Source organism: Rattus norvegicus, chromosome 5, assembly GCF_021556685.1.
Source record: "Rattus norvegicus strain SHRSP/BbbUtx chromosome 5, alternate assembly SHRSP_T2T, whole genome shotgun sequence".
Taxonomy (NCBI): Eukaryota; Metazoa; Chordata; class Mammalia; order Rodentia; family Muridae; genus Rattus; species Rattus norvegicus.
Genome location: NC_141538.1, coordinates 152,543,709 through 152,568,373, shown reverse-complemented (window position 1 = coordinate 152,568,373; position 24,665 = coordinate 152,543,709). Strand labels below are relative to the sequence as shown.

The 24,665-nt window shown below is 48.4% G+C and overlaps 1 protein-coding gene across 3 annotated transcripts; it reads right to left on the bottom strand.

The window, feature by feature from the left end:
• Positions 1-9,060: 9,060 nt before the first annotated feature.
• Trim63 (tripartite motif containing 63) lies at positions 9,061-22,865 on the bottom strand. 3 transcript variants are annotated; one of them, NM_080903.2, is made up of 9 exons: positions 22,606-22,854; positions 21,427-21,599; positions 17,753-17,921; positions 16,768-16,863; positions 15,260-15,493; positions 13,478-13,500; positions 13,048-13,172; positions 10,794-10,859; positions 9,061-9,781 (listed from the first exon to the last, which is right to left on the bottom strand). In NM_080903.2, exons 1-9 carry the CDS (start codon positions 22,762-22,764, stop codon positions 9,771-9,773), a joined length of 1,056 nt encoding a protein of 351 aa, NP_543179.1. In that variant the 5' UTR covers positions 22,765-22,854; the 3' UTR covers positions 9,061-9,770. The 3 variants fall into 3 exon arrangements, 2 of the variants coding, with proteins under 2 accessions (NP_543179.1, XP_087516322.1); XR_015687485.1 differs by having other exon boundaries at positions 9,480-9,781; positions 10,785-10,859; positions 13,478-13,835; positions 14,461-15,493; positions 22,606-22,865; XM_087660196.1 differs by having other exon boundaries at positions 9,480-9,781; positions 10,785-10,859; positions 22,606-22,865.
• Positions 22,866-24,665: the final 1,800 nt, after the last annotated feature.

Genomic DNA, 24,665 nt, shown 5'->3' with positions numbered 1-24,665 from the left:
GGTTGCAATTTAATTGTGTTTACACGAGGACATCTCCAGTACATGCATGCCACCCCCCCCCCGCATCCCCTCCCCCATCCGTACAGGGACAGGGAGAGTTCCAGAAGCTTCAGATAGCAAACACAGGAAGGTTCCTGGAAGCTGGTGTGTCTAGAGAGGGCATGGAGCGACTCCACCCCTTCCCGTTCACCCTGCCCTCCGTCCTTTATCTGGTTCTGTCATGATATCTTTTCTAATGAACTAATACATGTCAAGTTATCATTTCCCAGGATTCTCAGCAAATTGATGGTACCCTAGGAGGGAAGCCACGAGGAGATGAAACAAACGACCTGGAGTTTGTGCTTGGCGTCAGAAGAGAAGGGGGACTGTCCTGAGGGCCTAGCACTGCAGGCAGAGAGTAGCAGAGCTGAACTCAATTTGTGGACAACCCGCTTTTGTGGAAATCAGTTGCTTGCCTAGTGTGTGCATCTGGTGTCCGAAGCTCGGCCTTGAGAGTTTAGCAGGGGGGAAACTGCATTTGAATTGGCCTTTCCCTGTATCCTCAGAAAGAATTTGATTTGATTTGGAGGAGTTTGTGCTGAGGATGTAGTTCAGTAAAAGGGTGCTTCTTTGGGCCTTGGGTTCAACACGCGTACACACACACACACACACTTAACCTAATCCATGGTTAAAAGCACCCACTGGTCTTCAAGAGGACTTCAAGCCAGGAGGTGGTGCAGTTCATGCTTTTAATCCCAGCGCATGGGAGACAGAAACAGGCAGATCTATAGCTCAAGTTCCAGGACAGCCAGGGCTACACAGAGAAATCCCATCTCAAACAAACAAACAAACAAACAAACAAACAAGGAGGAGGCCTTCATTTCTCAGCATCTACCAGGAGCATAAACCCCTCCTGTCTGTACAGCAGATCCAGGGTTCTCTTCTGAAGTCACTGGTGCCTGACACACACGCAGTGCACTTACATGTAGGCAGTACAACCCATCTATACACATAAAATAAGACAAGTAAGCCAGCACTTAAAAGACAGAATCAGGGAGTTGGGGATTTAACTCAGTGGTAGAGTGCTTGCCTAGCAAGTGCAAGGCCCTGGGTTTGGTCCCCAGCTCCGAAAAAAAGAAAAAAAAAAAAAAAGATAGAAGCAGGAGGATATTTCTGAGTTAGAGGTCAGCCTGGTCCACATAGACACTCTCTCGAAAATAAATAATAGATAGAAATAAGACTTCACAAGATGGGCAGCGTCTGGCAAGTAAGGGCAAGAGAATTAGGAGACCAGGATTATCAACTAGATAGTGAGATCAAGGCTAGACCCCGGGTACAAGGAACAAAAGAGAGCTGAGAATGCGTTGTGTAGCGTTTTCCTTCTAGATTAAAGCCTTGTATCTTGGAAGGAAGCTAATTCAGATGCATTATGTTAAAAGGGTGATAAAATAACAGGATATTTTAAGAGTGGGGGCTTACGGAGAGGTGAAACAAAAAGGTGTTACTGTGGGAAAAGCTCCTTAAGTCAGGAAGTAAACAGTCAGTATCTTCAGGAAGTCCCTGAAACTGACTAGATTCTCTAGGCCCCTCTTTCCCCAAGCTTAAATAAGCAGTGCCTGATTTCAGGGAGACACTCTCAGATAAGCTGATCTGCCCCAGCAAGTCACAGTAAAGCTGGGCAGTGATGGCGCATGCTTTTACTCCTGGTACGTGGGAGGTAGAAGCACTAGGCAGGTTTCTGTGAGTTGGAGGATAGCCTGGTCTACAGAACAAGTGACAGGACAGATAAGGTTGCACAGAAAGACCCTGTCTTGAAAAAAAAAAAAGTCATAGTAGAAGCAGAAGCCAGGAAAAAGCTTTTCCAACTTAACTGCCTGGAAAGGACCCTCCCTAACCTGCTGAGCTGACCACATGTTAGGTTGAGTGTTCTAGGTTTCCAACTTTTGACCTGTGGCCTGTGCTGAAGTAGGGTTTTCCTGATACCGCTATCTGAGTCATTGCTGTACCTGGAGGAAACCTCTGACCCACATTCCTGTATGTAACCCAGATAAAGCCCATTGGTTCATCTGTACTTTGCTGGTTCCCTATCTGGAGCGAGTAAATGCTGCTTCCTGTCTCCTCTTGATGATGGGGGTGGGGTGGGGATGATGCTTGCTTCTCTAGTCAGTAACATGGACAGATGACTTGGAAGCAGGATGTTGCATACCTGTTATGGTGCCATTTCAAGGAAACCTCAGTCTTCATTTTTAAATTGTCCACTCCTCTTTCCTTTTTTCTTAAAAACAGATTTTATTTTATTTACATGAATACACTGTAGCTGTCTTCAAACAGAAGAGAGCATCATACCCCATTACCGATGGCTGTGAGCCACCATGTGGTTGCTGGGTTTGAACTCAGGACCTCTGGAAGAGCAGTTAGTGCTCTTAACCACTGAACCACCTCTCCAGCCCTAAATTATCCACTCTTGAGACATACTCTACCTATATATTTCAGACTAGATTGAACTCTTCTTAATCCTCCTGCCTCAATCTCCAGAGTGCTGGAATCCAAGGTCACCATGCCCCGTTTCTCTTTCTGGCTTCTAAAGCCAGACTTTTAAAAGAAGAAAGACTTTTAAAGTCTTCTGTGGGAAAATACTTGAGAATAAGACTCTGGAGAGGGTTCAGCGGACGAAGCTGGTCTCACCAAGCCAGGTGACCTGGTACTCATGTGGTGGGAGGAGAAAACAGACTCCATGTAAGTTTCCGTTCTGACCTCCACAGATGGGCTGTGGTATGGGTCTCCCCTCCCCCACATTAATAAAGGTAAATAAAATATCAAAAAAAGACTGTAAAGGAGCTAAGTGCTTTCATCCAGCGGTCATTCTACAAGGTGTCTCGTCGCAGTGGGAGAGAGGGCGGGCACCCAACAGCTGCTCACTGGGCTCAGGCAACATGGACTAACTCCTTTGGCCACATATGTATGAGTTTACAAAAACAGCCCTATTGCAGACATCAAAGAAACAATTATGGATCAAAGTGAAACACACCATAAGTGTCGCCATGGCGAAGCTGGCACAGTGTGCCGCGTCAGCCAGTGCTACTGGCACTGTAAACAAACAGGTCAAGGGCAAGATTCCGAGAGAGCTAACTTGTATGCTGAGTATGGTCTGAAGCGACTCCCGCAAACGGGAAGGAAAGAAAAAGCCAAAGAAAAGGGTACCTGGGTACCGCTGAAGCACCAGCCACCATCCCACCCCGAGAAGCATGCGCACTGAGAGACCTAGCAGATAGAAGCCTGTTCCCTGTGAATTCACGGCTTGAGACGGGAATTAAATAAAAGGCCTCAGTTGTAAAAGTTTGTTTCTTTCATGTGCTCTGTCTACATGTATATCTGTGCACTGGTGGCCTTGGAGTCAGAGGGGGGGCTTTGAGTCCCCTGGAACTGGAGTTACAGACAGTTGCGAGCCATGGTGTGGGGGCTTGGAACCAAAACCAGGTCCCCTGCAATAGCAGCGAGTGCTTTTAGTCACAGAGCCATCTTTCCAGCCCCCAAATTGTTTTGTTCTTAGTTAGGTTGAACTGTGGTGTCTTCTCCCTCCCCCCCCAAAAAAAAGAAAGAAAATTAAAAGAAAAAAAAAAGAAAAAGAAGAAAAGCAGGTGTGTGAGAGTAAAAACAGCAGGGTAACAGCCCCTGCAGTCAGGAGCTGGGCTAGCATGAGCATAGGAAGGTTCCAAGGCTAGCTTGTATTCTTTTTCTTAGCTTGACTTTAGTGAAGGAGTTATATGTTCCAATAATTCACTGAATTTTACAACTGCGTACATATCACTAACTAAAAAAGAAATTGCGTAACAAAACCAAAAAATTAGTCGAGGCATGGTGGCCCACATTGGTAATTCTGGCGTTCAAGAGGCAGAGATAGCTGAAGACGAGCCTGGGCACTTTCTTCTTTTTTTAATGCCTTTAATCCCAATACTGACAAGAGGACCTTTGTGAGTTCAAAGTCAACCTGGTCTACATAGAGAGGGCAAGGCCAGTCAAGGCTACATAGTGAGACCCTGTCTCAAAAAGCGGGAGGAGGTGGTGAGAGCAAGGGCAGCTCCCCATATCAATCTCTGGTCTCTGCAGGCCCATTGCATACGTACCATACTCACATGTGCACTCTGTGAGCACACGACACACACGCATGAACACAGAGAAGCTTGAAGCACAGTGTCAGGACTAGCAATGACCCCCAACCTGGCACAGGGAAACTCTCTGAAGTGAACACAGGTGGGGCAGCTTGACCAATGTGCGTTCCTTGGTAGGTGAAGTCTAAACGGTGTCTCGTGTCACCTGAACAGGGAAATTGGAAATTGCAGAGTTGCTGGGTTAAGTGTTTGACCTGTAGAAATATCTATGGCAGCTCTAAGGTTTGTTTTTTGTTTTGTCTTGTTTTTGAACATCTCACGGATCCCAGGCTTGTCCTCAAATTCAGTATGTTCTGAGTGTGATGGCATACACCCCAGCACTGAGGAGGCAGGAGCAAGCCAATCTCTAAGTTCAAGGCAAGCCTGGTCTACATAGTAAGTTCCAGGATATCCAGAGATCTATAGAAAGACCCTGTCTCAAATAGGGATCTGTTGAAAGTCCTGCCTTAAATACATACATACACACATACACATACATACATAATACAGACAGACAGACAGACATAATACATACATATCTCCTCCTAGCTGCCTGAGGAGTCAGTTTTCTCCTAGCAGCCTTCACATGAAGATGTAGAGCTCTCAGCTCCTCCTGCACCATGCCTGCCTGGACACTGCCATGTTCCTGCATTGATGATGATGGACTAAACCTCTGAACCTGTAAGCCAGCCCCAATTAAATGTCCTTTTAAGAGTTGCCTTGGAAAAAAAAAAAGAGTTGCCTTGGTCATGGTGTCTGTTCACAGCAGTAAAACCTTAACTAAGACAGAAGTTGGTACTGGGAGGAGGGTATTGTGACAGGCCTGACCTTTTTTTCTTGTTGTTGTTGTTTGGAAGAATGCGGATTTGACTGCTTTTTGCCCCTGTCTGAAGAGTCTATCTGAGGCTAAGGTAAAGAGATTTATATTGATTCCACTGACCAAGGAAGTCTCCAAAAAGTCCTGCAGAAAGTTTGCTCTCTGTTTTAGTCGTATGAAGAGTATTTTAGTGAAAAGGAACAAACTAAGAACGGAAAAATATGAAATGTATGGTTCAAGTAATAAAGGGGCACCAGGAGGTGGAATGGAGCTGAATCCTGTGATCAAGGAGATAAATGGATGAAGGGAGCAGTGACTTTGTGGCAAGATCCTACCCAGCTATGTGTAGGCCCAATCATGGTGGCACACCCCTTTAATCCCAGGAGACAGAGGCAAACAGATCTCTGAGTTCAAGGCCAGCCTGGTATAGAGTGAGTTCCAAATAGAGAAAAACTTAAATCCAGTCATAGTGTTACATGCCTTTAATCCCAACATTTAGGAGACAGGGCCACGTGGATCTCTGAGTTCAAAGCCAATTTACAGAGCAAGATCCAGGACAGCCGAGTTTAGTCAGTGAAGGAGTTGGAAAACAGAAAGCTGGTGATAATGTCATAGAACAGGGGGCCATGTTCCAGCCCCAGCAAGCAGCAGAACTCAGAAACTTCAGTCATGTGGCTCTGTCTTTAGAGTCAAAATCAGAAGGGACAACTGGGACAACTGATGCTGGTTGGCTGGAGCTAAGGAGCAGTGACTAAGAAGAGACCAACATCATGGAGGTGAAATCTTCTGGGAGGTGTTTTCTGAGAGCACAGAGAAGCTGTGTTTCAGAGATAGACAAGGTTGTACCTTGTGCTGCAGCATAAGGACTTCAGCTGGACTTGGCAATGTGTAAGAGTCACCCAGGTGGTACTGGTTTTGAAGGCATGAAGGGCTCATGAAGAGCAGCCGAGGCTTGGCACTGTGAGAGGCCAGGGAAGGCCATTGGTGAAGGTGCAGCCTCAGCTGCAGTTGACGGCCCAGGACTGAAGGGGTCATGCAAACTTGTTAAGGCTTGGCACCATGAAGAGAGCCTGTGAGAGGCTATTGGTGAAGCCTAGTTGCAGTAGAAGACCATTGGAGAGGCCAGTACCATGGGATGACCACCAGGAACAGCAGCAGCAGTGGAGTGGAGTCAACCTGAGCTTAGAGTGCTACAGAGGGCAGAGCTGGAGAAGGAACTCAAACCCTTTGGAGGAGCCCAGAAGATCGTGTGTGGATCCCAGACATTGAAACAAGAAGCCGTATGTTGAAGTTGCCTTAGAGACCCCAAGATGTTTGAGATGCCAGAGCCATGGGCTATCTGCCGAGGAAAACTGCTAACAGGGAGTAGAACCAGCCCAGGAGAAAGAAGTTTGTTGCAGTCAACAAAGATGAAAACAGAGTTGGAGATCTGAAGACCGCTTTGACGTCAGACATGGAGATGCAGAGTTTGGAGTTTGCCCGGCTGGTTTCCTGTCTTGCTTTGGGGATTACAGTTAAGTGATTGGATGGATCTCAGAAAGGACTTTGAATTTTTAACATTGTTGAGACTGCTATAGACTTTGAGAACTTTGGAAGTTGGACTAAATGTAATTTTTATTATGCTATGGCAAGGTGTGATTCTCATAGACTCATGATTTTGAACAAGCCTATGGGGGCCAGGGAGTGGAATGTGATGGTTTGAATATGCTCAGCCCAGGAAGTGGCACTTATTAGGAGGTGTGGCCTTGTTGGAGGAAGTCTGTCACTGTGGGGGTGGGCTTTTAAGACCCTCATCCTATCTGCTTGGAAATCAGTCTTCTCCTAGCAACCTTCAGATGAAGATGTAGAACTCTCAGCTCCTCCTGCACCATGCCTGCCTGGATTCTGCCATGTTTCTGCCTTGATGATAATGGACTGAACCTCTGAACCTGTAAGCCAGCCCCAGTTATATGTTGTCCTTATAGAGTTGCTTTGGTCATGGTGTCTGTTCACAACAGTAAAACAGTAAAACCCTAACTAAGACCCATACATACATACATACAATACATACATAGGAAAACAAACTGATTCTGTAGTCCAGACTGGCCTTGAACTCCTGATTCTCCCTACTCCTAGTCCAAAAGTGTTGGGATAATAAACTTTGTCACCTTACTCAGTTTGCGCAGTGCTAGGATCAAACCTCCGACCTCATGAATCTTACACAGTCACTCCATTAATCGAGCCACATTCCCTAGCCTTGTTATTGTCAAAGCCACATTTTGTCACACAGCCCTATTTGGCCTGCTGCTTACAATGAGCCCTGTGTGGTCTCAGACCCATGGCAGTCTTGTTGCAAAGCCTCCTGGGGGCTGAGAGGACAGGTGTACACCCCATTCAGCTTTGTCAGTTTTTTTTTTTTTTTTTTCCAAGCACAGCCACAACACGGTAGTGTGCATTTATTTTTTTTTTTTTAAAGATTTATTTATTTATTATATATAAGTACACTGTAGCTGTCTTCAGATACACCAGAAGAGGGCATCGGATCTCTTTACAGATGGTTGTGAGCCACCATGTGGTTGCTGGGAATTGAACTCATGACCTCTGGAAGAGCAGTCGGGTGCTCTTAACCGCTGAGCCATCTCTCCAGCCCAGTTTTTTGTTTTATAAGACAGGTTCTCAGGCTGTCCTCAGACTTGCCGTGTAGCTGAGGGTGGCCTCAAACATTGGATCTTCCTGCCTCCGTCTTAGAAATGAGCCGGATATGGGTGAGTACCACCAAGCCAGCTTCACCAGCTCTCTGGCTTTTTAGCATTTTGTTTTGTTTTTGTTTTGCTTTATTTTGTTTTGTTTTGTTTTGTTATATTTTGAGACAGGGTCTGCCTGCCTAAGTCAGGCTGTCCTTGAACTTGGAATCAAGCTGGCCTTGAATTTACAGATGTCATCCTGCCTCTGCCTCCAGGTGCTGGGATTCAAGGTATGGGCTACCATGCCAAGCTCTGGCTCACCAGCTTTCTTTTGGTAGGCTGCTTCTGGTATTTGTGTTGCTCCTGTGTTATGCTTGCCTATGGGTGAGCAGACTCTCCCCTGCTCTCTGAGATTAGACAAGGTGTATTGGTTCATTGCCTCCCCCGACCTGAGCTTCTCCTGCCCTGAGCCTCTCCTGCCCCTGAGCCTCTCCTTTTGCCCCTTTGAGAGCTGGGCTTTGTATCATTGTATCATTCCCCAGAGCTGGTGGTTATTCTGGTCTTCCGTGGAAGACGTGGAAGACGTCTAGGCTCCACTGTGACCTTCATTCAGTCTGTCGCCCATAGACAGCAGCAGTTCCAGACCCAACTCCTCTGGACCTTGAAACTCTGGCCCCTCCCATCATTACCAGACTAAACCAGAGCATCACCAAGTATAACTACAACGGAGAGCCTGCTCGCTGCTCCGAAGACTCCAGGGACCCAGGGATCCCACCTGGAATTGCTCAAGGAGGCAAACTGGAGCTCTGAGAAGTGGGAGATAGGGAGAAGCCAGCAGATAAGCTCTCGCTTCTCCCCCATGAACTATTTCAGTCAAGCTGTGCCTTTCCCACTCACTAGAAACATTTCACACCACTGAGCCAGGCTGGAGTGCTGAAGCAGTGGCCAGCTCAGTCACGGAACACTGTACACATTTGCTCCCTCCTCTCCTACCCGGAGTTCATCCTCCTTTGCTGTCTGCTGTGGGATAGGACCTCCGGATAAAACCCCTTAACAGCCGGCCAGGAGTGGGTCTTTGGGAGAACTAGAACCTGCTTCGTGAGGCTTGTGGTAGAGCCGGTTCTCCATGGAGCTCACGTTGGGAAGTGTGGAGGACTGTGGGGTATGTTAGCCTAGCCTTGGCCGTGCCATCAAACAGGGTTTCTGCTTTTTGACACTGGCTGTGTCTGTCTCTACCTCTCAAGTGCTGGGGTGAAAGGTTGGCTGATGCTGGGACCCCCTGTAAATCAGGGGAGAACTTTCATCTAGTGCTTTCAGGAACCCCAGTTTCACTGCTAGCAACACCCCCCCCACACACACACTCACATACTCACACTCATACACATACACTCACACTCAAGCTGAATGAAATCACACTTTTTTTTTTGTAGTTACAGGAAAAGAGCGCTGTGAGTTTATTTTTTATTCTTTTTCATTTTTTTATTTTTGAGACAGAGAGTCTCTCTATGTTGCCCTGGCTGGTCTGGAACTCTCCATGTAGACCAGGCTAGCCTCGAACTCATAGAGATCCAACTGCCTCTGCCTCCAGAGTGCTGGGATCAAAGGGTGTGCACCCCCCAATACCCAGCCCCTTCTGCATTTATTAAAACAACATATAACACAAATTCAGTCCTCTCCCCATGTTTGGGGATGGGTACTGAAGTACAGTACATTGCCCCTTTCTAGGCCTTTGAGTGAGACCCAACCCTCCCGCCAAGGAAAGGAAGTGGGCAGCTCAATGAACTTGGCTTCCTTCCCCCTTTGTGACAATCGCTGGTCACACAATGACCAGGCATGATCATACAAAAGTTCTTGTACAAAAAGCACCAAATTGGCATACATATACAAGTTTATACAAAAATCACATTTTAAAAACATACAAAATATTTCATTTTGCACCAACGTAAAAAAGTGTCCTGGGACATTTTTGGATACATTTCCAATCGTGTTTCAGCAGCTGCTGGACACAATGGTGGGGCTTCTATGCTAGTCCCTGCTCTCTGAGCAGAGAGAAGACACACTTCCCTATGGTGCCCCCAAGGAGCCCTAACCCCATCCCGAGATGGGCCTGTCCCGCCCCTCCCCCATCTCTGCATCCAGAGGGCGTCTCACTCATCCAGTTCTTCATTGGTGTCCTGAAAGAAAACCAGACACAGGCTCATGGTGAGACACAGATTGGAGAGGACCCAGGGCCTTTTGAGCTGTGGCGACTAGCCAAATAAAACCAAATCTCCAATCTCCAGCCTGGGTAGAACTTAGCAGTCAGAATCCAGTGGGTCACAGGTACCCTACAGCAGTGGTCCCCAACCTTCCTAGTGCTTCGACATGTGGTGACCCCAACCATAAAATTATTTCCATTGCAACTTCGTAACTGTGATTTTGCTACTGTTATGAATTGTGATGTAAATCTCTGTGTTTTCCAATGGCCTTAGGTGACCCCTGTGAAAGGGTCATTCCACCCCCACCCCCACTCAAATGAGTTGCAAGGCACAGGTTGAGAACCTCTGCCTTAGACTCTTTGAAGTTACTTTAGCTGGATTGGAATTTGGCTTTAGTAACTAGGGTTACTAAATTGGCATGCCTTTGATCCCAGCTAAGAGGCCAACCTGGTCCCCACAGTAAGTTCCTGGCAAACCATGGGTATAAGAAAAGAGGAAGAAAAGGGGAGGGGGCAGTAGCAGCAACTGGGCAGCAAAATGGCTTGGTGGGCGGGTCCCTACATAATAAATTCAAGGGCCAGAATTCAGATCCCCAGCACTCAAAGAAGTGCTAGGTGACCATGGTAGCCCCTTGATTCCAGAGCTCAGAAGGTAGAAAAAAGGATCCCTAAGCAACATGGCTAGCTAGACTAGCAAATCCATGAGCTCTGGGTTCTATTAAGAGACCCTGCCTCAGTGAATGTGGTGGAGAGTGATTCAAAAGACCCTTGATGTCAGCCTTGGGCCTCTGCATGGGCACCTCTGAGCATATAAGTGTGCAAACATGCATCTGTGCATGCATAACCCTCCCCCTGCAACAAAAGAGGTGAGCCAAGATAATAATAATAATAATAATAATAATAATAATAATAATAATAATAGACACTAAGCACACACCCTGGCAAAGTGTAGCCTGGCATTCCGAGGGCAGAGCTCCTACCTTCCTTACCCTCTGTGGACACGCCCTCTTCTTGATCCTCCTCCTCCTCCTCTTCAGTAAACTCCTCCTCCTCATCTGTGAGGAGACGACTGTGTTAAGATGGGACTGGCTTCTCACAACAGCTGTGAGAAGATTGGCCTACAGAGGACATCAGTCCCTATTCTGGGATCAAATGGGCGCTTAAAGGCAGCAGGGACCTGGGAGTGGCTTGTAGGACTCAAGCTCACAGAGTCCAGCCCCCATATCCTGCCTCCCTCCATCTTCCAGGTCATAGTCCTTTCTCTCCAAGACACCAGCGTCCTTCACCACTGGCCTGTCTGGGGCCTCAGGGAGGCAGGAGTCACACTAACGGTTCTGTGCTTCTCAGAGGAACAGACATATCACAAAGGGGAGGCAGGGCAGACAGGGCCTACTCTTAGGGATCAGAGTCCTTGGCTTAAAGGAGTTTGCTCAGCCTTTGAAATCTGCTGGCTCAGGGTCTCCTTGTTTGCCTGATTCCTCAGTCCTCAGAGAGGCAGTCTTGGGAGGGGTGGAGGCTGGGTGGGGAGGGGGATGTTTCTGTTCAGGAGAGTGGGACAGTCTCATGTCCCCACCCCATCCCCCCACCTCCCTTCCCCCACCCCACCCCCACAGCTTGGATTCTCACTTTCTCATCCTGGGGTGTGACCTTCAAACCTTCCTAACAGGACCCTGCCCCTTCCCCACTCCTTTCCAGAGAATTGCAGAGTCAACGTTTCTCAAGCCCATCTACAAACCAGTACGCCCACCCTGTAAATCCAGCACTCAGGAAACTGAGGTGGGAGATTAGTCACAAATTTAAGGATGGCCTGGGCTACATAGTAACACCCGGTCTCAAACAAACAAACAAACAAACAAACAAACAAACAAACAAAAAAGCAAGACAACAAAATTGTCAACTAAAACCTCCAATCAAACACCCAGGACCCACGCATAACCGCGATAATCCAGAAGGCCCGTGGTTGAATCTAAATCGTAATTATTGCTCAAAATAGTTCTCCCCAGAGAATGACTACGGGCAGGTGCCATGGTGTCTTTCTGTTGTCTCCTATGTCCTCAGAGGGTCTTGTGAGCCAAGTGGCCCAAGGTGAAGTCTGCACCAGCTACTTACGAGCTATGTGGCCTTGAACAAGGGATTGCTCTGTCTAAACTCAGTTTCCTACGCTACAAACTGAAGCTAACAGAGCCGCATCCTAGATGGGATTTACGTCTTTACGACAGCATCTCAGTGCTCAGAGCATAGACAGTCCAACAAAAAAATGGGCTCGGGGCTGGACGTAGTGGCACATGACTTTAATGCCCGCACTCAGGCAATAAATAGAGGCCATCAGATCTCTGTGAGTTTGAGGCCACCTCGATCTTCACGAATGGACTCAAGGAACGCTGTTGGTATGCTCTCCCTGCTGGGGGTGGAGGTGGATCGCTCAAACCTTCACCATGTTACGTTAACACAGTGCAACCTGTCTTGAATTATCCTTTTGACTATGTAGCCTAGGCTGGCCTCCAACTCACTATGTTCCTGCCCAAACTTTCCAGGTAAGAGTCCAAGACCTGGGTTCAATCACTAGTAATGGTTCCTCTCAAAAATCCAACGAGGGCTGTAGAGATGGCTCAGTGGTTAAGAGCACTGACTGCTCTTCCAGAGGTCCTGAGTTCAAATCCCAGCAACCACATGGTGGCTCACAACCATTTATAATGAGATCTGATGCCCTCTTCTGGTGTCTGAAGACAGCTACAGTGTACTTATATATAATAAATAAATAAATCTTTACAAAAAATCCAACGAAATGGGAGACCACAAAGGAGGAGGGTGGAAGGATGCCAAAGGTCACACAGATAACACAAAAATGGCAGAATGGGGATTTGAAGTCAGATCTGTCTAATGCCAGATGTCATGAACTTTGGATCCGCACATAATTTACTTAGTAATAATTATGAACCGGGCACAGTGCTAGGCCCTGGATTCATCACTAAGTTGACTGTGGAGCCAGGCATGGAGGGCACACGCCTTTCATCTCGGCACTCAGAAAGCAGAGACGGGCGGATCTCTGTGCGTTCCAGACCATCTTGGTCCACTTAGAGAATTCTAAGACCGACAGGGCTCCTTAGAGAGGCCCTGTCAACATTGACTGCGTAAATCTGGCTTTTTTAAAATATGAATCTGCTTCCGATCAGCGCTCAAGAGGAGCACTGCCTTTCCAAGGTCAAACATGCACAAAGCAAGTAGCACAATCATGTCCTTTACCTGTCCCAAAGTCAATGGCCCTCAAGGCCTCTGCTATGTGTTCTAAATTCAGAGTAAAGTAGTCCATGTTCTCAAAGCCTTGTTCTGTCTTCCCCAGCTGGCAGCCCTTGGAAGCTTCTACAATGCTGTGGGGGAGAGAGATAGGGTGAGGTCTCGGGCTGCATACAGGAAGGGACAGCTTAGCCTTGGCTCTATGTGGGTCCGTCCCAGTCCCACAATCCATCCCTGAAGTGAGGGGATGAAGGGGCAGAGGACATTTCTTCTTTAGGGTCAAGCAGAGTGGATGATCTAACAGAGTAGGGCACATGGTCTGGGGTGAGTCCCGATCCCCCCCGATCCTGGCAGAACTAATGCACAGGGATCCATTGGGCAGGTGTCAGAAGCCCTGAGGGGAACTAGGGACACAGGCTGTAGTCCTGGGAACACTGACCTCTTGATGAGCGGCTTGGCACTCTGTGGAGAAAAAGAACAGAGGTTAACATCGAAATTCCAAAGGATAGACTCGAGGTACCATTCCATGGTACAGGCGTAACTTGAATCCTGCCCTGTTAAATAGAACTCGGACATTTTCTCACAGATCTTGGCCAACATGAACCCCAGTCTGTTTCTACTGTCTGGGCAGGAAGCCAGGGTTCTCTGACCAAGCACTCAAAATGTCTGAAGTCTCCTGGACGAGAGTCAACCAAACTTTCTTCCATGGGTTGGACAAAGCTAGACCATAAGAGCTTGAAGGCATATATTCTGGGTATTGTAGTTTTTTTAATATGTTTTTAAATTTTTCTTGGGGGCTGGAGAGATGGCTCAGTGATTAAGAGCACTGACTGCTCTTCTAGAGGTCCTGAGTTCAAATCCCAGCAACCACATGGTGGCTCACAACCATCTCTAATGGGATCTAATGCCCTCTTCTGGTGTGTCTGAAGATAGCTACAGTGTACTCACATTAAAATTGTCTTTGTATGCATGTATGTACTTATGTAATATATGTATGTGTGTATCTATGTATATATGTGTGTATATACATGTATGTATGTGTATGTAATGTATGTATGTGTGTATGTATATATGTATGTATATGTATGTGTGCATATGTATGTAATGCATGTATGTATGTATGTGTATGCATGTATGTGTATGTATGTATGTGTATGTATGTGTATATATGTATATATGTGTGTATGTATGTGTGTATGTGTGTATGTATGTATGTATGTATGTATGTATGTATATGTATGTATATGTATGTATGTTGCAGCCCCTGGAGGCCAGAAGAGGGTGTCAAGTTCCACTGCTCTTGGGATTATGGGTATTTGTGAGCTGCCAGACGTGAGTTCTGGGAACCTAACTCAAGTTCTTTGAAAGAATAGTAAGCACTCTTGACCCCTGAGCCATCTCTCCAGCCCCTCTGGGTTTTGCTGATATTGTTTAAAAGACCTATTTTTGTTTCAAGTGTATGTATGAGTGCCTGCGTGTGTGTATGTGAACCACATATGTGCCTGGTGCCCTTGGAAGTGAGAAATGGGCATTGGGTACCCTGGCACTGGAGCTATGGGTAGTTGTAAGCCACAATGTGGGTGCTGGGAACTGGACCCAGGTCCTTTGTAAGAACAAAACCAAAGTGTTATTTTTCTTTGTTTTGTTTTGAGACAAGTTCTCGATATTATGTAGCTCTGGTTGTCCTGGAATTTACTCTGTAGACCAGGCTGGCCTCAAAGTCACAGAGATCTGCCTGCCTCTGTCTCCCCAGTGCTGGGATTAAAAGTGTTCGACATAAGACATGTTCTTAGCCGTAGAATCATCTCTCCTCTCCCAATATTTCTTATGTTTGTTTTTTTTGTTTATTTATTGACAAGGTCTCACCATGCAGTCTTGGCTGCCTGGAGCTTGCTCTATAGACCAGGCTAGCCTCAAACTCACAGAGATCCTCTTGCCTCTGCCTGTGTCTTCCAAGTACTGGGATAGCAAAGTCGTGTGTCACCAAGCCTAGCCTGGCATGTTTTATTTTGAGATACTATTCCACCAAACTGTCCTGCTTTCCCCTGAACTTGGAGTCCTCCTGTCTCAGCTGCCCAAGAACTGGGATTATTTATGGTCAGGAGCCTGTAGTGACCGGAGATGCCTGACATTTCACCAAGATTTAAACAGCCCAGGCCCATTTGAAGATCAGGAAAGAGTAATAGTTCAAATCTACCCAAACCCTTCAGATTCCAGTCACCAAGAGGAAGGTGGCCCCTCCGGGCTCATCCAGGGACTGGATGGCTGTTTCCACAAGCTTGGTCGACTTTTCCAACTGCTCTCGGTACTGGAGGATCAGGGCCTCGATGAAGTCCAGCTTCTCCTCCTGCTCCTGAGTGATCCGCTGCAGCAGCTCACTCTTCTTCTCGTCCAGGATGGCGTAGAGGGCGTCAAACTTGTGGCTCAGTTCCTCCTTCACCTGGTGGCTGTTTTCCTGAGGACAGAAATCCTACAGTCACATCCCATGAAGTGCCAACCCACTTTCTGAGTCAGAAAGGGCCCCAGGGACTCTCTGCAGCAAGGCAAGACTCGATCGCACACGGAGCAAAGCTATCGAAGAGGAAAATGCCCGCACCCACAGAAGGCTGAATTGGTGCAACCTAGTGAGACCTGGTCTTAAAAAGTCGAATGGGCTTGGCAGTGGTGCCTTTCGGCATGAGATACCTCTCAGGGTTACAATGGTCCTCTCCACTCCACAGAGCAGTCCACTTGTGGTGATGATGGATGGCTCTTCCCCAACTTACCAGCTCCAACCCTCCTCAAGAAGGGACCAGGTTTTTTTCCTTTCTTTTCTTTTTCTTCCCTCCCTCCCTCCCTCCGTCCCTCCCTCTGTCTGTTCTGTTCTTTTCTTTTTCTTCCCTCCCTCCCTCCGTCCCTCCCTCTGTCTGTTCTTTTCTTTCTTTCTTTCTTTCTTTCTTTCTTTCTTTCTTTCTTTCTTTCTTTCTTTCTTTCTTTCTTTCTTTCTTTCTTTCGAGACAGGGTCTAATTCTATAACCCTGGCTGGCCTGGAGCTCTGAGTTCAAACTACAGAGTGAGTTCCAGAACAACCAGGGTTACACAGAGAAACGCTGTCCAGAAAAACAAACAAACATCAAATCAAAGGCAGAAAGACAGAAAGAAGACCGGAGAGATGGCTTGGTGGTTAAGAGCACTGCCTGCTCTTCCAGAAGACCCTGATTCAGTTCCTAGCACCTTTGTGTTGGCTCACAACCATCTTGGAACTCCATTTCCAGGGGATCTGGCTCCCTCTTCTGGCCTCCTCTGGCACTGCACACACATGAGGCACAGATATGTGCAGGCAAAACACCAGTAAACATGGAAAATAAAATTCAAGCAAGGAAGAAGTGCAGAATGTTGAATTGTTCCAGAGCCCCTGAGGTTCCACAGTCCTGAGTCAGGTGTGAGCTTTTACAGGTCAGGACTCTTGCTCTATCGATAAATGATTAATGCTGGAACAATTCAGGGAGTTATTGGTGAATCTCTGCAGTCAGGGACCAACTGGGTCTGTCTTGTCCTTCTACAGGGTCTGACACAGCTGCTGTGTTCGCCAAGGGTGATGGAGAAATGACTGTGTCCTTTCCTGCCATCTCTGTTGGGTACCCAAGACTCCAAACCCCAATCTGCACCATAGCTCAGGGCTTTCCCGGAGACAGGCTGCACCGGAGGCTTGAACTCCTCACCGCTGACAGGGCAGCTCTACACCCTCACCTTGGTCACTCGGCAGGAGTCCTCCAGCTGCGAGATGATAGTCTGAACTCGGTCGTTCCCTGCCACCAGCATGGAGATGCAATTGCTCAGTTCAGTCTGGACGGCAGGGGCGTGAGAGAGGAGAGACAGAAATAGACTCAGGGCCCGCTGCTTCTCCAGAATTATAGCAACATGGTGTTCATGCCCCTGTCTTTGACAGAGTCACCAATAGGGTTGCTATCCCTCCTTCTGAGGTGCAGCTCAGGTCTAAAGCAGAGACTACCACAGATGTATCCTTTATGGACAGATGAGGCCCAGAGAGGGAAACTGAGCAACCCAAAACACACAGCAAAGCACTGATAAAGAAACAAAAGAAAACAAGTTTCCCTCCCTTCCTTCCTTCCTTCCTTTTCTTTCGTTCTTTCTTTCTTGCCCCCACCCCAGTTTTTTTTAAAGACAGGGGCCTTACTGTGCTGCCCTGGCTGGCCCAGAACTCAATATAGACCAGGCTGGCCTCAAATTCATAGCGATCCTGCCTCTGCCTCCTGAGTGCTAGGCTTAAAGGCCTGTGCTACCATCCCCAGCCTGCTACTTTCGGAGAGAAGGAATAGATTGGAAAGTTCTAGAAGAAAGAGACGAGTGAAGTGTGGCAGACAGTAGGGCTACAGCTTACTCCGTGGCAGGATGCTGGGTTGCCAGGGCCCAGGGAAGAGCCTCAAATCTGCCTTATGCTTCATATGAGGCTCAGGTGGAGAGGTCTGGGACTACAGAGTGGACAGGACAGGGAAGCCATGGCCTCTTCCCCATGGCCACACCCAGGGGCTCTCAAGTGACTCTAAGTATAACCCATGAGCTCAGTCACCTCCCCCAGGGAGGCATCGGCTGCTGTCCCTGTGACCTGGGAAGTCCCTCCTGAGAGACTATTCCTGAAAGGCCGGCTCAGCACATCCACAAGGGTCAAATCCACACCCCAGAATCCTCTGGGCACAGCAGCTGTAGCCAGTACCTTCTGTCCTTGGAAGATGCTTTGTAAGGGGGCAACTTCACAGGCCTGGTGAGCCCCGAACACCTTGCACAAGGAGCAAGTAGGCACCTCGCACGTGAGACAGTAGATGTTGATTTTCTCGTCTTCGTGTTCCTTGCACATCGGGTGGCTGCCTTTCTGCAGGGGCCGACTGAGGTGGAGAAGAATCACAGGTCAGGGTGTCCCATCTCCCTGTCCTGTCCTAGCTTCAAGCACAGGAAGCTACCCATCCATATGCGAGCTCCCAGTGGATCGAGCTGCCCCAAGCAGTCTCCTTTTTAACTTCTGGGAGCCCAAGGTCAAAGAAGCTAATGATATCCAACAAACCTGTTCCTAGCCCTAAAACTCAGGCCCCCAGCATTGGACCTGGCCTGAGTTGGTGCAGAGGGTATGGGGAGGGCCCCAGAATCCCAGGTAGACCAGAAGGTGCTAACCATATGGGAGACACAACAGTCTTGGGAAATAAATGGACTTGCCCAAGGTGGCCCAGCAGCACAGACAGAAGAGACCAGAACTCTCCTGCTCTAATTTTAGCCCCCACAGATTTGGTTGCTGGGGCCTGGGCAATTTATTCTGATGTCAGCTTTCACATCTATATTTAACCCATGAGACTGTACCCTCAAGCTAGGCAGGAAGCCTACTTGTTTTCCTTGCCTGAGTCTATAACATACAGTACCTTGTGTGGAGACCGTGGAAATGAAATACATCAGTAAACACATCCTGAGGGTGTCCTAGAAGGGGGCAGTCTCTGCACCCTAAGCCATACATGCGCACTTGGTCGGAGGGCAAAGGCAAGGCTACATAGAAGCCCAGAGCAAACCTCCGCTATACAAAGGCTCTCCAAGGCCCCGAATCTCTTCTTTTTTAATATTAAAAATGGCATTTATGGGGTTGGGGATTTAGCTCAGTGGTAGAGCACTTGCCTAGCAAGCGCAAGGCCCTGGGTTCGGTCCCCAGCCCCGAAAAAAAAGAAAAGGAAAAAAAAATGCCATTTATTTAGTATATGTGTATTTGGAGGGGGAGGCAATGTGTGCCATACCACATTCATGGAGGTCAGAAAACAGCTTGAAGGAGTTGGTTCTCTCCTTTTACCATGTTTGTCCAGGGGAGAGAACTCTGGTATCAGGCTTGGCTGCAAGCACCTGTACTCACTGAACCATCTAGCCAGCCCCACACAGCTTCTGCTTTCTGTCTCCTCCCTTTATGGCTTCTTCAACTAGGGCACCTGGCATGCTCCTCTCCCACATAAGTGATTTCCCAGCCTAGGCTGGGGTTTTAGAGTTGAGGCTAGATAGACCTTACATTCAGTTGGATAAGCTGCCATTTCTACACTCCCCCAGCCCCTTACACCAATCCATCTTCAACAGTGACTATCCCCCCCATCGGTGTCCCTGTCATACCTCCCCACAGCTCTGCATGACTAGTCACATCCAGGCTTACCGGGCCCCCTCCAGGGAGTCACTTTCCAAACACTCAGTTTTGATCTTTTTGTTTTTATTTTCAATCTTTGAGCCCAGGAGCCCCATACTGTGGCCACAGTGGTGAGGATTTCCCTAGTGCCACTGCCACCTGTTGTGATGCCCTGGGAATGTGGTACAGGATGTGTAGCCGGGTGGAGAGGGCCTGCAGGCTGCCTGAGAACACCTCCCTCTCTGTGGCCAGGCCTCAGGGTCAAACACTCACTTGTTTTCTGTGATCTCAGTCCTTCACACCTCAGTGTCTCTCAGAGCTGTGCCAACCATGCCGGGATGTAGCCTGCGGAGCTCTGAGCAGACCCTGCTTAAGGGCAGCTATTGTCTTTCCTTATTAGGGAAAAACCTCCAAGGCACAGCATAATTTTCAAAACTCGACAGCATTAGGCTGACGTAAGTATACTATAAATTACGTCGTCGTCATCGTCGTCGTCATTATCATCATCATCATCATCATCACCACCACCACCACCACCATCATCACCACCACCACCACCACAATCCAAAATAGGCATCTGTGGCTGACAAGATTGCTCAGGGGGGAGGGGTGCTTGCAGCACAAGGCTAACGACCTGAGTTCAATCCCTGGAATTCATGTAAAGGCAGGAGAGAACTGATTCCACAAAGTTGCTCCCTGACCTCCACACATGGTATGCAGAAGACACTGGGGACCGGACAGAGCCTTGTGTCAGATAGGAGTTCTATCACCAATCTACATCCCAGCCCCTCATTCTCATTAGTACGGTTTGACTACGAATCAGCATCTTTCCGAGTTGTCCAGGCAAGCCCTGCATTTGCAATGTAGCCTGGATGAACCTTGAAACTGAGATCCTCCTGCCTCAGACTCCCTAGTAGCTGGGACCACAGGGCCTACGCCACCGTGCCTGGGGCTCAACAACGTCCATTTGGAGTGCTGTGTTCTAGCAACAAGAGACACGATGTAACAAAGAGGTATATGGTAGTCACTGTGAAGGCTGGGGAAAGCAGTTGAGAACTTACTATTCCTGCAAAGGACCTGGGTTTGGTTCCCAGCACCCACATGGCAGCTCGTAGCTGTCTGTAACCCCAGTTCTGGTTTCAGGGCGATTGGGAGAGCTGAATCTTGTCCACTTGATTCATCTGTAATGAACTAAAATCCAAGTGGCTGGGTTTGCTTGTTGGTTTGTTTGTTTGTTGAGGCAGGGTTTCTTCTCTTTGTAGCCCTGGCTGTCCTAGAACTCGCTCTGTAGACCAGGCTGGCTTCAAATTCACTGAGATCCATCTGCCTCTGTCTCCTGAGTGCTGGGATTAAAGGTGTACACCACCACTGCTTAGCCAGGGAGTTTTTCCTTAATTAAATCATTTGAAGTGGGAAGCCCCACTTTTAATCTAGATCCACTTCTAATCTGGGCCACACCTTGTCCTGGCAGCCCATAGAGAGGACATGGAGGAAGGGGGCTGTCTATTGGCCTGCTGCTCTCGCTCTCAATAGCAAGTCTGTTCCTTCACTGGCGTTAGAGCCTACTCTCTGGGGGACTCTGGCACATAATGAAGACCAGCTGAGACATCCAACCTTGTGGATTGCACAGCCACTGGATTTTTGGACCTTCTGTTGGTAGATAGCCATTATGGACTAGCTGGACCACACACAGCCTGTAAGCCATTCCAATCGATCATATATATTAATATATGTTATTTTTCTATAGTGAACCCTGACTAATACAGGGAGCCAGTACCCTCTTCTGGTATTCACAGACACACACACACACACACACACACACACACACACACACCCTTCTTTGTAAGCAAAATAAAAGAAATAAAATTTTAAAGCTGAGATTGAAAAACAATAGGATCTCAAGTTGATACCAACCTTCACTATATGTCAAGGCTCCATCTTAAAACTGCAAGCTCTGGGGATGTAGTTCAGTGGAAGAGCCCTAGCCTAATGAGGTCCAATCTCTACCATGAGCGCAAACACACACACACACACACACACACACACACACGCCCCTGCACCCTAGTCTCAGGACTCTTTTTCTAGCTCCCCGTATACGCAAAACTCAAGAGCTGAGGTTTGGTCTGAGGAAGAGGTTGTTGGCTCTGCCTGCTGATGAATGTGGCTCGCTGAGGTGGGAGGGGTCTGGGGAGAGGCGCGGTCAGGAGGCGTGGTCAGGAGGCGGGGCATTTCAGCTGCACACTGACCTGGAGCATTCCTGCTTGTAGATGTCGATGATGTTCTCCACCAGCAGGTTCCTCTGCAGACCGTACACCCCATGCCGGTCCATGATCACTTCATGGCGGCACGAGGGGCAGCGGAAACGACCTCCAGACATGGACACCGAGCCACCGCGGTTGGTCCAGTAGGGATTGGCAGCCTGCAGAAAAGGCGGGCGTTCCCATCCTCTCCGGTCTCAGTTCTCCTTGCCCCAGTTGCCCCAAACACACTTGCCAAACCAAAGGGCACCCACCGGCTCCTGGCCTTGGCCCAGCCCAACCATGTGCTGAAGCATCGTGGTTGAAGCACTCAAACAGGCAAGAGGTTCAGTACCAGCCAACATGAGTTCAAGTCGTGTGACTTCAGACGCGCAACTATAATCTCGCTATGCCTCAGTTTACCACGGAGACCACAGGTCTTTCTTAGAATTAGAGCCAGCTCCTAGGATATTACCTTAAAGATAACTGTAGGGAAATTTTTTTGTTTTGTTTTGTTTTTAAGGCAGGATCTTGTTATCTCAAACTAATCAGGTAGCACAGACTGACCCTAAACTCTTAGCAATCCTCCTGCCTCAGGTTCCTGAACGTGAGATTATTGGAATAGGCAACTAGACCTGAGTTTGGAAGAGCATTTCCTGTCGTCCTTCTGGACGCTCTCCCCAGTGCGTTGCCTCAACTGTGCCCTTTCCCTCCTCAGAAGATGGGGCCCCTTCGCCCGCTGTTGGAGGACGCAGCCTCTGAGATGCTGCTGAGGTTACGTTCCTCTTGCCACCCGCCTCCCAAAGTCTGGGCCCCCTGCCACCTGGAGCTGGCTCCGGCCCCAGGGCCTGGTTTCTCTCTCCTCTCTACCCACCTCCTCCTCTTATCACTTGAGGTATTTGACTCTTGACTGGGGAATCAACAGCAAGCTCTCCCAGCAGAGGAGAGAGCTGTGGCCAGGGTGGGGACTAGATGAGTACACTGCGGAAGGACTGGAGTAGCTCCCCCTTTCCCCTTAGCCCCTTCTCTACCTCCAGCCCTAGTCCTTCCCAGGGGTCTCTGAATGGCTTCTTAATGGAGCAAGTGTTCTAGGCTGAGAGGGGAAGGGCCTCTGAGAAGCCGCGGGAGGTCTGGGGGGGGGCGCGGGGTGGGGGGGGATTCCAGGTCCCGGCCCTGCCTAGCGCTGACCTGGAAGATGTCGTTGGCACACTTCCGGCAGAGGTTGTGCTGGCAGGGCAGGATGACCACAGGCTTGGTAAACATCTCAAGGCAGATGGGGCAGATGAGCTGCTTCTCCAGGTTCTCCATAGCATTTCCGTCCGGAATCAAGCCAGATTTATAATCCATATTGCTTCGAAACTGCGACTGTCTCTTCCACCTGCGTCACACCGAGTGGAAGGGATCCCACTCGGATCCTCTTTGTCTTCCTCCCCGAACACCCGGCTTCTGTCTTGGTCTGAGGCCCTTCTGATATTTATAGCTGCCCTTCAGTCACATGAGCCCCAGGAGGGGACCAGCTGAGCATTCCGAAGCCAAGCGGCTGGCAGGGCTTGAGTTTCCTCCAGGCCTCAAAGATTTGGCCCTCTCAGATCACATGCAGGGGTGAGCAATCGCTGTTGCCCTGCAATGGGGGTCGTAAACAAGAACAGATTGTTCAGAGCCAGGTTCAGGGGAGGGCCAGGTACCCTAGTTTCATGAAGAAGTTGGTCTCCACCCTCCTGCCCCTCCAGTGAATTGGGAGTAAGGGAGTGGAACTTGGGTGGGGGGTGGGGTTGGCATACACAAGATTAACAGCCAGCGCCCCTGTACCAACCTAAGTCTGTTCCCCTTCTGGATTCTGAACAGCTCTAAGGCCTTGGGATAGCCCTTCTGTGAAAGGGCTTTCTCCTGCCCCAGACTCCAGTCAAGCATTTCACTAGAGTCTTTTGAGACTCCCATGTTGGGCAGCCCACCCTGACAGCCCTCAGCCAATCATCACACTACATGCTGACAAGGGTTTCATGAGGGCCAGCTCGATGGCTCAGTGGGTAAAGGTGCTTGCCGCCAAGGCTGACAACTTGCCTTCCCAGGTTCCTGTGTTTTCCCTGAACTGCCATGCTCACAGCCCAGAGACAAACAGGAACTTCCTGTGCTGCCTCAGAACCTGCCCTGACACCTGTGGATACAGGAGGCTCCACTGGACTCTTTACATATGTGTTCATTCTTGGGTCCCAGGAAGAACTTCCGGGGCATTGGAATATGGGGTTCTCTGGAGACAGGAGTGAACAGAGTTCTAAGAGCGGGTGATCTGCAGCCTATATTCCCAGCTCCTCAGGAGGCTGAGGCAGGAGGATCCAAAGTTTAAGGCCATGAGCTACATAGTGATATCATGTCTTGGAATAAAAGGTAAAGCAGGGCATGATGGGTAAATGCCAATAACCCCAGTACTTAGAAGGCAGAGGCAGGAGTTCAAAGCAAGCCTGGACTATATGAGACCCTATCACAAAATAACAAAATAATGTCACTACACACCCCCAGTCACCACCACGACCCCTCACCACAAACCCCAAAAGAACAGGTATTAAAATATGGGGTTTTTTGTTTTGGTTTGGTTTTTAGGTTTTAAGAGACAGAGTTGCTCGTGTGGTCCTGGCTATCATGGAACGTGCTTTGTAAACATCTGCCCCCCCACCCCCAAGTACTAGGATTGAAGGTGTGTGTCACCATCTCCTTGTTTAAAAATGCGTTTTTAAAAGTAAAAAGACAGAGCAGAAGACCAGGGTTTGGTTCCTGGCATCCAGGTGGCAGCTCGCAAGTTATTCACTTCCAGGAGGTCTGGCTCCCTCTTCTGGCCGGCATGAGAACTGCATGCTTGTGAGGCACATAATACACATAAAAATAAAAAAAATTAAAATTTTAAAATAGTAGGGGCTAGAGAGATAGCTCATCGGCTAAGAATCCCAGCTGCTCTTTCAGAGGACCTGGGTTCAAATCCCAGCACCCACGTTTTAGTTCACAATTGTCTGAAACTCTAGTTCCAAGGGATCCGATACCTTTTCTGGCTGAACATGGTGTACAGAAATGCATTCATGCAAAACACGCACATGAAGAAGAAAAATAAATTTTATTTAAAAAGGGTTTTTAAAAAAAGAAAGCTAGCAATATGGCTTAATGATAGAGCACTTGCCTAGCATATGGGATTAGGGCTTAGGTTCAAGTCTCCACCTGAACAGTCTACAGTGGGAGAACCCTTGCACCCCCATTCGTGG